General features: G+C 36.0%; 1 protein-coding gene across 5 annotated transcripts in view; it reads left to right on the plus strand.

The window, feature by feature from the left end:
- The window catches only part of TANC2 (tetratricopeptide repeat, ankyrin repeat and coiled-coil containing 2), a 375,880-nt gene that overhangs the window by 92,258 nt on the left and 269,662 nt on the right, over positions 1–13,960 (plus strand). For all 5 annotated transcript variants that reach the window (XM_045983964.1, XM_045983965.1, XM_045983966.1 and 2 more), the window contains exon 3: positions 12,201–12,272. In XM_045983964.1, the coding sequence (XP_045839920.1) occupies positions 12,201–12,272 (72 nt within the window). The remainder of the gene's footprint in view (positions 1–12,200; positions 12,273–13,960) is intronic.

Raw genomic sequence — 13,960 nt, forward strand, 5'->3', positions numbered from 1 at the left:
TCAGGTTTCTACTTTAGATCTTGAAGGTAGAGATCAGAAACTGAACAAAAGCCAATATTAAGAAAACAAAGAGAGCTCGAATTAGAAATGAAGCTGGAAAAGTCGAATCTTATAGACCATGTTAAGAGTTTATATCTGTTCTAATGGGGATCACTTCAACATTTTAAACATTAAATGGGGAAACTATTATAGCTGCATTTCTGAATGATTATTTGGCCATTTTGTGGATAAACATTTAGAAGGGAATGGGTATAGGAATTGGAAACAGGTTAGGTATGGATTCAAGGGACATTAGGAAGGAGAATCTACAAAATTTGGTGATGAATTCATTGAGATGGGGAGCTCTGATAGTATCAGATTTGAAGGGGTGAGGGGAAGGTGAGAATTTCCTGTTTGGGTATTTTGAGTTTGAGGTATATAAGAGACATTCAAGTAGAAATTTGAAAAAGGCAATTAATTCGTAGATGGACCTCTCTAATTTTTACACAAATAGATGAATAAAGGGATAGAATAATGTATTTAAAAGTTAAACATAAACATTTGTGTTGAGAATTGGGAATCATTACAGAGCTCCTGTTTGAGAATTACCTGTTTGGTTTTAAAAAAACAAACAAACAAGGGATTAAATAATTTCATTTCTGGCTGTTCATGTTTCCCTTCTTCCAGTCCTAGAACTCGAATTATTGAGGCACTAAATAGAGGTTAAGATTAAGTTAGGTTGTAAAATAAATCTTTAGCTAAAGTGACTTATTATTTCTTTTTCCCAGTCTCCCATCTTCTATGCTTTATTTTGGTTAATGGAATTATAATAAGTCCAGTGAAATTCCCAAATTTGGGGAATTTCTAAGGCATCCAGAATTCCCTTCCTTCACTCATTTCACTCACACAAATTAATTCAGACATCAGCTGTTGCTGTAGGCATAGGGGATAGAACAGTAAATACAAAATTATTTGTCCGCATAGAACTTAAATTCTAGTAGAGGAAATGGCTAAAATTAAAGTAAATAAGAAAAGTATAGAATCTGTTAGTGGTAACTGCTAAGGAGAGGCAAGAAGCAGGGAAGGGAGAAAAAAGTATGTCTGTAAATCTGGTGTCTGGGGGGCTATGATTTTAGATAGGGTGCTGAGGGAAGATGGTTGTTGAGGGGACACTTAGATGCCATCTGAAGGAAATGAAAGAACAGGCCATACTGATATCTGAGAGAGAAATATTCTAGGCAGATACCTTGATATGGGTACATGTTTGTTGTGTATATTTTTTATTTTTATTTTTAAAAGATTTTATTTATTTATTTGAGAGTGAGTGAGAGAGAAAGAGCAGGGACATGGGGAGGGGCAAAGGGAGAGGGAAGAAGTAGACTCCCCATTGAGCAGGGAGCCCTGCGACAGAGCTCAATCCCAGGACTCTGGGATCATGACCTGAGTAGAAGGCAGACACTTAGCTGACTGAGCCACCTAAGCACCCTTCTTTGGCATGTTTAAAGTGTGAAGGGAACCAGTATGCTTCAGTGAAGTCAGAGGCCCAAGAGTAGTAGGAGATGAAGTCAGAGAGGTAATGAGGGCCATATTGTGTAGCGCCTTGATCTAAGTACTTTGACTTTTACTCTTACTAAGATGGGGAATCCTTGAGGAGAGGAGTGTCATGATACGATTTGTGTTTTAACAAAATCATTCTGATTGCTGTGTGAAGAAAAAACTGAAGCCAGGCTGGGGCAGAAGCAGAGAAACCAGGTCATAGACAAAGGTGGCTGGGACCAGGGTGGCAGGAGTAAAGGGTGAGACATAGTTTGGATATACTATGAAGGTACAGCTGACAGTTTATTGTTAGAATGCTTTTGCAGTATGAGACAAAGATAGGGAGGGGTTAAGGATATCCCAGGCTTTTGACTGGAGCAACTAAAAGAATGAAGTTGCTGTTCACAGAGATAAGGAATGGGGGAATAAGAGGGGAATGAGTGAGAGGGGGAATGAGAGGCTGCGTCAAGTTTTGAGATGCCTGCTTAATTTCAAAGTAGAGATCTGGGGTGGGCAATTCGGAAGTGCTGAGCTCATTCACAAACAAGGTTCAGGCTGGACATACAGATTTGGGAACCATTAGCATCTAGATGAAGCATAAAGCCATGAGTCTGTTTGAGATAAACAAAGGAGTGTACATCAGAGAGAGTACTAATTAGAAAAGTGAGCCCTAGGGCACTGGGCCATGTAGGGACTGGGGAGCAGAGACAGAACAAGCCAGGAAGACTAAGAGGGAACCGCAGAGATTGGAAAGGGTGGTGTCTTGGAAGTTAAGCGAAGAGAAAGCTTCAAGGAAAAGAGAATGGTGAACTGCATCAAATGTTGTTATAATAAGGCAAAAAGTAAGAAAACAGAGCTGACCGCTGGAATTAGCAGTAGACTTTATAGGAGATCTTGATAAGTGTGAATTTGCTGGAGCAGCATGGGCGAAAGCCTGATGAGAATAGATTTAAGGAAGAAAGGGGAAAGAAAACTGATTGACGGTGATTAGAACACCTCTTTCAAAAAGATACGAAATCTTTGGGGTTCTTAATCCTAAATATGCCACAAACCTACCCTTTCTTCTGTATTCGCAGTGTTAGCGTATTTCTTCAGGCTTTCCTTTCCTTTGGGCTTATTTGCAGTGATCTCTTTGCCTCTTTGACCCCATAGTGCCATCTATAAATGCTCAACAAATTTATCTTTTGAAAACACCATTCAGATCATGTTACTCTCCTGCTCACTGTCCTTCATTTTCTTCCCCACACTTAGAGGATGAAGTCTAATCATGAATAATGATTATGCCTTTTGTGATGATGCTTTTGCCAACTTTTTACTTTGATATCCTGCCTTTTCCCCATACTTTCTGTGCTCTAGTATACCAGGCTCTTTGGATTTGCACCACGTTCTTTTATTCCTGTCTGTTTTTATAAATAAAATCTGATACAGTTCCTGAACGTCCCTTCTCATGCTTTAGGAGCTGGGACTTTCTTGAGACCAGGTTGATGTGAAGAAGCAGAGGCTATTCTAGTTTCCAGAATCTTAGAAAGCTTTACATCTAGATGACAAAATCATCTTGGTAGTATAACTTCACAAACCCATCTCAAAAAAGTAAATTTAGTCTAGTTAACTGTATGTTAGAACCTTCTTCAAATTATACAGTATTATCCTGGTTTACCCCATAAACTCCCAAACTCACCAAAATCAGTAAATAAATAGGGAGTGAACATACGAGTGTAACCTTCCTCAATTTAGGGATCATACCCTTTAGTACAATTAGTATTTCTTACCTGTAGCATCTGTTAGCCCTGGAAACTTGCAGATGGATCCAGTTCGTTTCTGTATCCAAGCACCACTTCATCTCTATGAATATTTCTCAACTTTGGCTGCATGCTGAATCATCAGGGGAGTTTTAAAGAACTAGTCATGCTTGGGTCTCCCTCTCAATTCTTATTTCATTGATCTGGGGGGTAGCTTGAGCATGAGGATTTTTTTAAATCCCTGGATTTTTAGATCAATCTGGTATGTGGCCAAGATTGAGACTCACATGTATTCTCCTCAGCATCCAGTTTCAACAGATTAAAATCACCAAAAATAAACAAAGTATGTGTATGTGTGTATATACACTTATTGTTGACGTTCAGTTATATTTTTAACTGTTGTTAAGTTGTTCTGCTGGACTGCTTTTTGCTAAGCTTCACCCTCACAAATTGGTTAAAAAGCATCAATTGACAAAAATAAAGTCGAAATTCCTTCTTAGCGCTATCATTCTGGGACTCTAAGAAGTGTTTATCTGTAGAGCAATCTATGCTTCTTAATAACTCCAAGCAAACTGTTAAACTCAAGAATTCAGTTGAGCCATACTGAGTACCCGATTTGAGGGGAAGAAGTTTGAAATAAAAAATTATTTCAAATTCACCTTGGAATTTTTTCATGTTTTTTGGTCTCCTATCAGCTGCATTGTTGAGCTCTCTTAACTTGTCATGCTATGTTTGTGTATAGACAGAGAATGGTGGAGAAGAGAACAGGCTTTAGAATGATTCAGATTCTGGATCCTGCACTTAAAAACTACAGCTGTGGCCATGTTTGCCTGAAATTTCGATTCCTGTTTCTTGATCTCGCAAAAAGAAAAATGGTATTTATATCATAAGGTCTTATTGAGGATTGAATGACATAAATCTGTACGACATTTTGCACAGTGTCTGACACATAATAAGAAACAAATAGGTAATGCCTGTTTCCATTAACGGCACAGCTGAAGAAGCTAGAGCTTCAGTTTTCTTTTTAGTTGTACGCAGGGTATGTAAAACACGTAGACCTATTTATTTAGTTTCAGTATATTGATAGTATGCATTCTTGAAATTAAATGATGGAGAGAGCAATTTGCCTCTGTGGTCCTCTCACTTATAACCCGAGTCTAACCATGAGAAGAACATCAGACAAAACCGCAAAGGAGGTCATTCTATAGAATTCCTTACTAGTACTCCTCAGAACTGTCAAAGTCACCAAAAACAACAGAAGTTCCTGAGAATACATGATGATGATGACTAAATGTAATATGGCATCATGGAATGGAAAACAAACATTAAAAAAAAAAACTAAGGAAATCTAAGTAAAGTGTGGACTTTAGTTAATAATATTGTATCAATATTGATTCATTAGTTTTGGCAAATGACTAATCTAAGTGGGAAACCAGGTGTAGGGTTTATGGGATCTCCCTGTACTATCTCAGCAACTTTTCTATAAATCTGAACTATTCTAAAATAAAAACTTTATTAATAAAAAACAAGAAAAATATATAATTGCAGATAACCTTTATTTTTTACAGTTGTTCTATTTAATTTTGTGTTAGGCTTGACATTTTATATATTCATTGTGCACCTTGAAAGCATAGTCATCAAGTTTTAAACTACTGGCATTATTACTGGTGATTACTCCATTTACATTTAGCAAGTCTACTTTGTTTTCCTTTTATTACTCATCATCATTGATGCATAGCTTCATCATGAGAATCAAACCATTCTGTGTTTGGAACTTCTCTTCAGCTACCGATCAGACTTTCTGGGATACCTTAGGCAATTTTGGATACCTTAGGCAAATGTAAATTGATAACTAATCATAGGGAAGTCATTTGTCATATTGAGATTTAGAGTATAGAAGCTAGATCTATGAAAACCTGTGAGAAGTATTAACTATAGTATTGGTGGCATTATGTGAAATACTTTTTATTTGGAATAGAATGCTTCCTTTAGTATAGATGTTTTCTTAAGAACTAAATCACTTTTAGGGGGTCTGGCTTACCTGTGAAAATTCTTGTTGATAATTAAGATCTTTGAGAATGATATGGTGGATAAGGTCTTTGTGCTTTAGAATAATGCCACTCTTCTTTTCACAGTAATAGTTTGGATAAAAGACAACATTGAACTACTTAAACTGTGTCTCAAAACCACATCCATACCACTTGTTTTTTCCTTGAGCTTGGTTTGGTTTTATGAATGCACTAATTTTAGAGGTGGCTCTTGACAAAATTAATTCAACAATTTTTTTTTTTTTGGGAATACCCACGCCGTACCAGATTCTAAGTTGGCACTGAGAATATTAAGATGAAAAAAGCTTTCAGAGGCACACTTTGAACTTTAGTCCAAAGATAGTCATGTAAATAATTAATCATGCAATGTGTCAGTGCTATAAAATAGATATGCATAGTGCTAGAGAAGAACAGAAGAGAAAACAATTAATTCTTAATGGGATTCTCCCGAAAAATCTTACAGAGAAGATAAGGAAATGATATTTAAACCATCTTTTGGTTGAAAGGATGTTGTTATTGATCATAATGATGATCGCTGAAGATTCTAGTTATTTAAGAAGTGTTTACTTAGTGCCAGATGGCATGCTGTGTTTTATATACATTACTGCGTTTGTTTTTCATTACAACTTCATAGGTCTTACCTAATATCAGCTTCACAGACAAATTGAGGTTCAGAGGATTTCATTAAATTTCTTAAGGTCATGTGAATAATAGTAGTTCAAAGATTGAGTCTAGCTTAGTTGTGCTAGACACTAAGCCCTGTAAATATGTGTTAGATACAATTTCCTTATATTGTTAAGTAGAGGCAGCTGCATTTTAGGTAGAGGAAAAGTGTGAATAAGTTGATGGAGGGCTTATAATGCGTTTCCTCTTTGAATATCATCAAGTAGTTTTGTGCTGCCAGAGTCTAGGGGATTGGGTTGTAGGGAATAGAATATTTGCCTCAGAATTGCTTATACTAGGGGTTAGCAAACTTTTTCTGTAAAGGGCTACATAGTAAATATGTTAGGTATTATAGGCCATATAGTTTGTAACTACTAAACTCTGTCATTGTCGTCTACAAGCAGCCATCCACTGTTTATAAATGAGTGATCATGACTGTGTGCTAATAAAACTTTATGGACACTCACCAAAAATAGATGGCAAGCCAGATTTGGCTTATGGGCTAGTTTACTCACCTCTGGTTTATATGATGAGAAGGATTTGTTGGTTTATATAACTATAGACCAGAAATAGGGTAGTTTTCTTCAGTAATCCAGTGTTAATGAGGACCTTGACATCTTGCATCCAAGTTCTCCACGGGTTGTCTAACAGTTCTAGGGAGAGATAAGACCTTTTCCAGAAACTCTTTCTAATCACTCTTGAGCTTAATCCCATCAGGTTCATCCCTACCACTCCACAGATACCAAGTTAAAGTTTATCTACATCCACTAAATTTAATGGGCAATTCTCAGTCTTCAGTTACTTGACCTATCAACATTTGAGTTTTTCCCTTTCATGAAAGGCTGCTGCTTCAGTTTCTCATCCTCCTCCTCTTTGTACTTCTCCTTCTTTTTTAAAAGTAGACTCCATGCGTAGCTTGGAGCCCAATACAGGGCTTGAACTGATGACCTGTGATCGAGAGTCTTAACTGACCGAGCCACCCAGGTACCCCCATGCAACTCTTTCTTTACTTGACTTCTGTAGTCTTCCAGTTTTGTTCTGTTCTCTGGTTGTTACTTCTTACTCTGCGGTTGTTTCTGCATGTTGAATTCAGCCCCAAGGTTTAGTCTTTTGACTTTACTCTTTCTCTCTCCCCCACCCCTCAACTATAGTCCTTCCATGGGGATGTCATATAGTTTATTAAAAGTGGTTTCTGTACTGATGGCATATGTATGTTCATGTCTGCTTATTTGTGTAATGGGTACCTCAAGCTTTGTGTTTCCAGAACTGAGCTCCAAATACTCTCCTGATCCCCAACCTATTCTTTCACAGTCTTTCTTTCCTATGTCAGTAAATTGCAGATCCATTGTTTGGGCCCAAAATACTGGTATTACCCTTGATTATTTCTTTGTTTTTCTCTTCTGACAGGTGATTCTTTCTGCTCTACCTACAAAATATATCCAGAATCTGACCTTTTCTCACCACCCCCACTGCCCCCTTAGTCCAAATGTTTATTTTCTTCTGAATTTTTGCAGTAGCCTCTGATTTGATTTCTTTCCACTTTTGTTCTCTTTCCCCTTCATGACCCTGTACCACCCCCTTAATGACTTCTTTGTCATAGAAGAGAGCAGTGGAGAGTTTTGAAACCAGACAGTTTGAATTTTAGGATTATAGTGTGATTTGGGGAAAGTCACTTTACTTCCCTGAATCTCAGTCTTACATTTTATTTTTTTAAATTTTTAAATTTTTTTAAAAATTTTAATTTATTTAAGATTTTATGTATTTATTTGACAGACAGAGATCACAAGCAGGCAGAGAGGCAGGCAGAAAGGGAGAGAGGAGGAAGCAGGCTCGCCGCTGAGCAGAGACCCTGATGTGGGGCTCGATTCCAGGATCCTGAGATCATGACCTGAGCTGAAAGCAGAGTCTTTAACCCACTGAGCCATTCAGGCGCCCCTCAGTCTTACCTTTTAAATGGGCATAATATTTGTTTCATAGAATTGCTATTAGTAATAAATGAGATAATGATGTAAAGATCTTTCTGGCACTACACCCAGTAGAGAATAGATAATAGACAAATTCCTTTTCTCTTTTTTACCCCAAACAAATGAGCTGCTTTTCTTCTTTTTTTTTTTTTGGTTATTAAAGTGCTTATGTAGCCTCGGAGCATCTTATCTATGAACCTATTCGTAAGTGACCTTTGGCTAATAAATAAGTCTAGCTTATGTTCCTAGTCCTTTCTTTTGCACTTTAAAAAAATTCCATTCATACCTTTCAGTTCATGTCTGTCTTGTTGGCCTTAAGTGTATATAGTTCTTACAAATTCATGCTTGATTAGTAAAAAGCACCAGAGTTTATACTTGAATAGTAAAACTTTAATCTCTTTGTATTGTATTCTATTCAGTTTTAATACCCCTCCCATGCCTGCCTTCTATTAGGGTTTAAGTTACCAAAGAAAGATCGAAAGCAACCAACTTCAAAATTTTTATTCATAAAAACTAATCTGTTATTCTATCACAGTATTTAGCTGAAAACACTAAAGATGAGCTTGGCTTACCAAATTCAAGGTTGCTTAAATTGCTAATTTTTCAACTCTAATATTTTGATCCTCGGCTGAAAAGAAGAATCATTTAAGGTATCCCCTTCTTACAGGAAAGAAAATATTTTTCTTGGAATTATTCAGGCACTTTCTTATTAGACTTTCTCTAACTTAAGTACCTTCATAGAAATCAGTATATACTGAATATCCCAATATGGTTGGTATTTCTTTACAAGGCGTATTTCAGTGCTTTAATACACCTCAATTGAAAGATGTCTACCCTGTGAGGTAAATTCTCCAGTGACATTTTCCCTTTTGAAATAATGGGAATAGGAAATCTATTCATGTTTCTCAGTATTAAAAGTATATTGTTTTATATTACTTGCTGGATTGAACTCAGTATGCAGTTAAAAAAAAATAAATGTTCTCTGCTGATTATCTCAAATCCAGGAAACTTAAGGTCTGGCTTTGAAAGCTAGCACTTTAGTTGGACAGTCAAGTCTTTTCTTTTTATATCTGTATCTGTTACAACAGGGGGTTTTCCTCTGGGAAGTTCACAGTATATCTGAAGTAAGTCTTTAACTCAAGTTTGATGAGTAAATTCTTACTTCATAGACACAGCCCAGTCCTACCTTCTACACCCTGGGGTGAGGTAATCAGTCTTATGCAAATAACTTGACTTGCTTGACGACTGAAGGTCTTCTGTTTTGTCCATAAATGTAGATGTAAGTGTCCTGCGTGGGAGGTCTTATCTGTACTGAAGGAATTGTGTGTTAAGCAAAGCCAAAACATTTGAAGTACTGTATGTCATTGTAGTCTTGCTATTTTGGATAATGGATTCATTGGTTCCGTAAGCATACCACAAACACTTTTAAAGAGGTTGAAATTTTTTTCCTACATCATCTTGGGAAAGTGGTGAGTTTATTCTTCTTAAAAAATCTTTAACTGTTTACTTTTTTTTTTTTAGATTTATTAGACAGACAGAAATCACAAGTAGTCGGAGAGGCAGGCAGAGAGAGAGGAGGAGACAGGCTCCCTGCCGAGCAGAGAGCCCTGTGCGGGGCTCGATCCCAGGACTCTGAGATCATGACCTGAGCAGAAGGCAGAGGCTTTAACCCACTGAGCCACCCAGGCACCCCTTTAACTGTTTACTTTTACCTGAGAGTTAATCTCAACTCTTAGTCTCAGTCTTCATTGGAGTAAGACATGGCTGGTTATAGGGTTTCAGTCTTAGAGGAGTGAATTGCTCAAATTTACTGCAATGTATTTCTGATTTAATTTTGAAAATTTAGGCAGTTAAAACATTTTAGATTATGATGGTATCAAAATTGTGATTTGTTTTTTGTCTTGGAATTCATTGCCCGGCTAACTCAAAATTATGTCTTAAACCATTTCTTGCCTGTATTTTTCCTTATTGTTTTATTGATACCCTGACATTCCACAGGTCATGCAAAAATACTGTTTGAAGCCTAGGTTTTGTTTGTTTCGTTTTGTTTTGCCTCTTATTGTTTAGGAAGACAGTCCTGATAAGGGGACACGGTGATGTTTTATTCATATTACTTCTCACATACTTTAAGAGCATGTTTTGATGTTAAAACAGATTATATATGTAATTTTATCCTCATAAAAAATTAGAAAAGTAAAAATTTAAGACCTGCCTGGATATGAAAGTTGCTCATTATAATTGGTTTCCAAGGAAGATACTTGCATAAAAATTAATTACTAAGAAGAAAAATTGACTAATACTATATTTACACATCCTGATTTAGTTTTGTAATGATTCCTGATATAGTTTTGTATTTTGATAAAATGAATGTTGGGTCTTCTGTTCCATAGATTCCATAGATTCCTGATATAGTTTTGTATTTTGATAAAATGAATGTTGGGTCTTCTGTGTGGTTCAGTCAGTTAAGCATCTGCCTTAAGCTTGGGTCATGATAGGTTCCATAGATTCCTGATATAGTTTTGTATTTTGATAAAATGAATGTTGGGTCTTCTGTGTGGTTCAGTCAGTTAAGCATCTGCCTTAAGCTTGGGTCATGATCCCAGGGTTCTGGAATGGAGCCCACATCTGGCTCCCTGCTCAGCGGGAAGCCTGCTTCTCCCTCTCCCTCCCTCTCCCTCCCTCTCCCCTGCTTGTGCTTTCTCTCCCTGTCAATAAAATAAATAAATAAATAAATAAAATCTTTAAAGAAAAAAAAAAGAATGTTTATTCCACCATAATTTAGGACTGCATAATACTTTATCTTTGTCTTTTGTTTAATTATTTGTCCTGTAAAATTTCCCACAATCTGAATTTTATTGTGTGCTCAGGAACAATTCAACATTTTCCTCTGTCTTTTGCTTTTCCTCAAAACTGACAGCTAGATTCAGAGGTTTGACAAGACTCACGTTTGATGGAAAACTGTAGCTGTTGTGCTCCTATCATCAAGGGGCATATAATGTCTGGTTTTTACTCCTTTTTAATGTTATTAATCATTGATGCTCAGTGCCTCTGGAGCTATTAGTTCATTGTGAAATGGTGATAATATGATTTTTTCTTTTGGTTCCCATTTATTATCTGGAATGATTTTATAGAAGATCTCACTTATGTACTCTTTGGGTACCAGTACAATTTGTATGGGAAATATAGGATAAATTGCTTGGTTCTTTCCTTTTTCCCAGATCTCAAGATAATGGTCACCTCAGAAGGTGACCAGTTCATTTAGTGTTGTTTTTTTAAATATCATTGTGATCTCAAGACCAGAGAGAGCAGACTCCCCACTGAGCTTGATCCCAGGACCCTGAGATCATAACCTGAGCTGAAATCAAGAGTCATTGGCTGGGCTCAGTCAACTGAGCCACCCAGGGGCCCCAACTTTTTTTTTCTTTTAAGTTCTTTTGTTATGTTTATTTATTTATTTTCTTAAAGTTCAGTCTTTAGTACTGGAATGATTTTTGTTTTATTTCTAGTTCTTTCTTGATTTCTGTCTCTTCATTTCTGAGTTTTTCTGATCCTGATTTACATTGTTCTTTCATGTATTATATAATTTTCTTATTATAACTTATGAGACATATAAATGTAATTTTTATTAGTAAAACATAGAGCCCAAGGAATTGCTTGACATACTTCAAATAGGCAGCTGTAATTAATTTATACGTTGCTTTAAATCTTTAAATCAAGGTTTCAGTACTGGAATCTGTGAGTGAATTTCAGGGTTGATAACATTATTCATTTCATGTGAAGTAGAGTGTATGTGTATGGGAATAGGGAGGGAACACCTTGATTTTCTTTACATTTCCAGAGGGGAATGTAAACTCCTCAGAAAAATATGGGTAAGAACGTTTGGTTTATATAGGAAAAAGTCTTCTCAAGTATTTTAATGATTGAGATTGTAAGAAATGAGAACAAATGCTAGATATTATCTTTTTTTTAAAGATTATTTATTTTAGAGAGAGAAGGAGAGAGAGCGTGTGTGGGGTTGGAGGGTTGGAGGGAGAGGGAGAAAGAGGATCTAGGCAGACTCCCTGCTGAGTGCAGAACCCAATGCTGAGTTGATCTCACAACTCTGCAACCCTGAGATCATGACCTGACCCAAAATCAGGAATTGGACACATAACCAACTGAGCCACCCAAGTGCTCCCAGATGTTGTAGTTTTAAGATACAAATGGTACCGTAGAGGACACTACATCAGTTCCATTGCCTATTTGTTTATGCCCTTTCTACTTGTATATAGATGGAGGGAGCGAGGAACCACCGGATCGAAGACAGTCAAGTGTAGACTCTCGCCAAAGCCGCTCTGGCCAAGGTAAGTTTTCATTAAATTTATTATGAAATTAAAAAGAAAAGATATCGGCTGTTCCTTTCTAGTACTTTATCTGAGGTTTGGGGTTTTCCCTGAGTCTACTTTAGATATTCTAGTTTCTCCTTTAGGGCTTTATATGTTGCAGTCTAAAAGTTCTGTCATATCATTTATTCAAGGTAAAATGAAAAATGTTCTCATATTATTTTTTAAATGGTAATACCATAATAAGATTTTAAGTAGTTTAGGAACATTGTGATATATATCTGAATATCACTTTTGGAATATAACCAAAAGTAAATTTTTAACAGTACCATTTGTATCAGCACGCTGGCTTTTTAAGATTTCATCAGCACAATATTTGTTGTTTTAGCTCTCTCAGAAGAAATGGTTTATGTTTATAATTGCTATTTTAAATTAGGACCTTACTAATTATTTTCCTTTTCTGTTTAAAATTTATTATATGCTATAGACTGGTTTTTTGAAGTGACAACTTCCAAACTAGGTAAAAACATCCTGTATCAGTGAAATCTTCATATAGGCCTTTCCTAATTAACTTGTTTAAAATTGTATGACTAGTGCCCCACATTCTTTTTCTCCATAGTACTTATCACCTTGGTATTTATTTTATTTTCTCTGTCCAAAACTAGAATGAATGTTTCATGATTGTAGAGATTTTTGTCTGTTTTGTTCGTTACTGTATTTCCAGTGCCAAGAATAAGTACCAGGCATGTAGTAGTTACTAAATAAATATTGCTGAATGAATGAAATGACCACTAAGAGAATGGAGTTTGAGAACCCAAATTGATGAATATATTATAAAACTTCAGGCAGTCATTTTGACTGATGTATGATTCTTAGAAAATCTTTACTTACAAATAAAATAAAGCATTGATTTTCAAATGTATGGTGTTTTTATCCTGTAAAAGTTCCTGGTTCTTTTGTTCCATAATCTTCTTAGCTTTTTTCTCCAAGTTTGCTCTACCCAAGTTTTAGAGTTGTGTTTTTATTTTTTATTTTTATTTTTTAAAGATTTTATTTATATGAGAGAGAGAGAAAGCACAAGCAGTGGGGGAAGGCTTAGAGGGAGAGGGAGAGCAGGCTCCCCGCTGAGCAAAGGGCTCAACATGGGGCTCTATTCCAGGACCCTGAGATCATGACCTGAGCCAAAGGCAGGCACTTAACCGACTGAGCCACCCAGGTTCCCCGAGTTGTGCTGTTTTTAAAAAATTGTTTGTTGTAGAATAAAAAGAGGAATAATATACACAGGTTGATTTGGAAATTTTAACTTGTACTAGTACTTATGCATTTTTAAATAATATGCATGGTATTTTATCAGCAATTTGTCTAATTTTTCTCCTTAAACATATTTTATATGCAAGAAGAAGTTAAAATGAATTATAGTTTATAAGCATATCAAATCAACACATTGTACACTGTAAATTTTCATAATGTTATATATGTCAATGATATCTCAATAAACCTGGGTTGGGGGGAAAGAAAGAAAATGAGCACATGTATGAAAGACCCTAAAAATAAAATTAGTAGAAATTAATAGAAAAAAATTGTACTAATTTTATTAAATATCATAATTTGTATTAAATGTCACAGCTGCAGATACGGGAATTATTTATCTTATGCCCCCTAGGCTGTGTCAGTTAAAATATTTTTCAAATCAATGAGTGTAGTTGAGT

This window comes from Meles meles, chromosome 18 (genome assembly GCF_922984935.1).
Source record: "Meles meles chromosome 18, mMelMel3.1 paternal haplotype, whole genome shotgun sequence".
NCBI lineage: Eukaryota > Metazoa > Chordata > Mammalia > Carnivora > Mustelidae > Meles > Meles meles.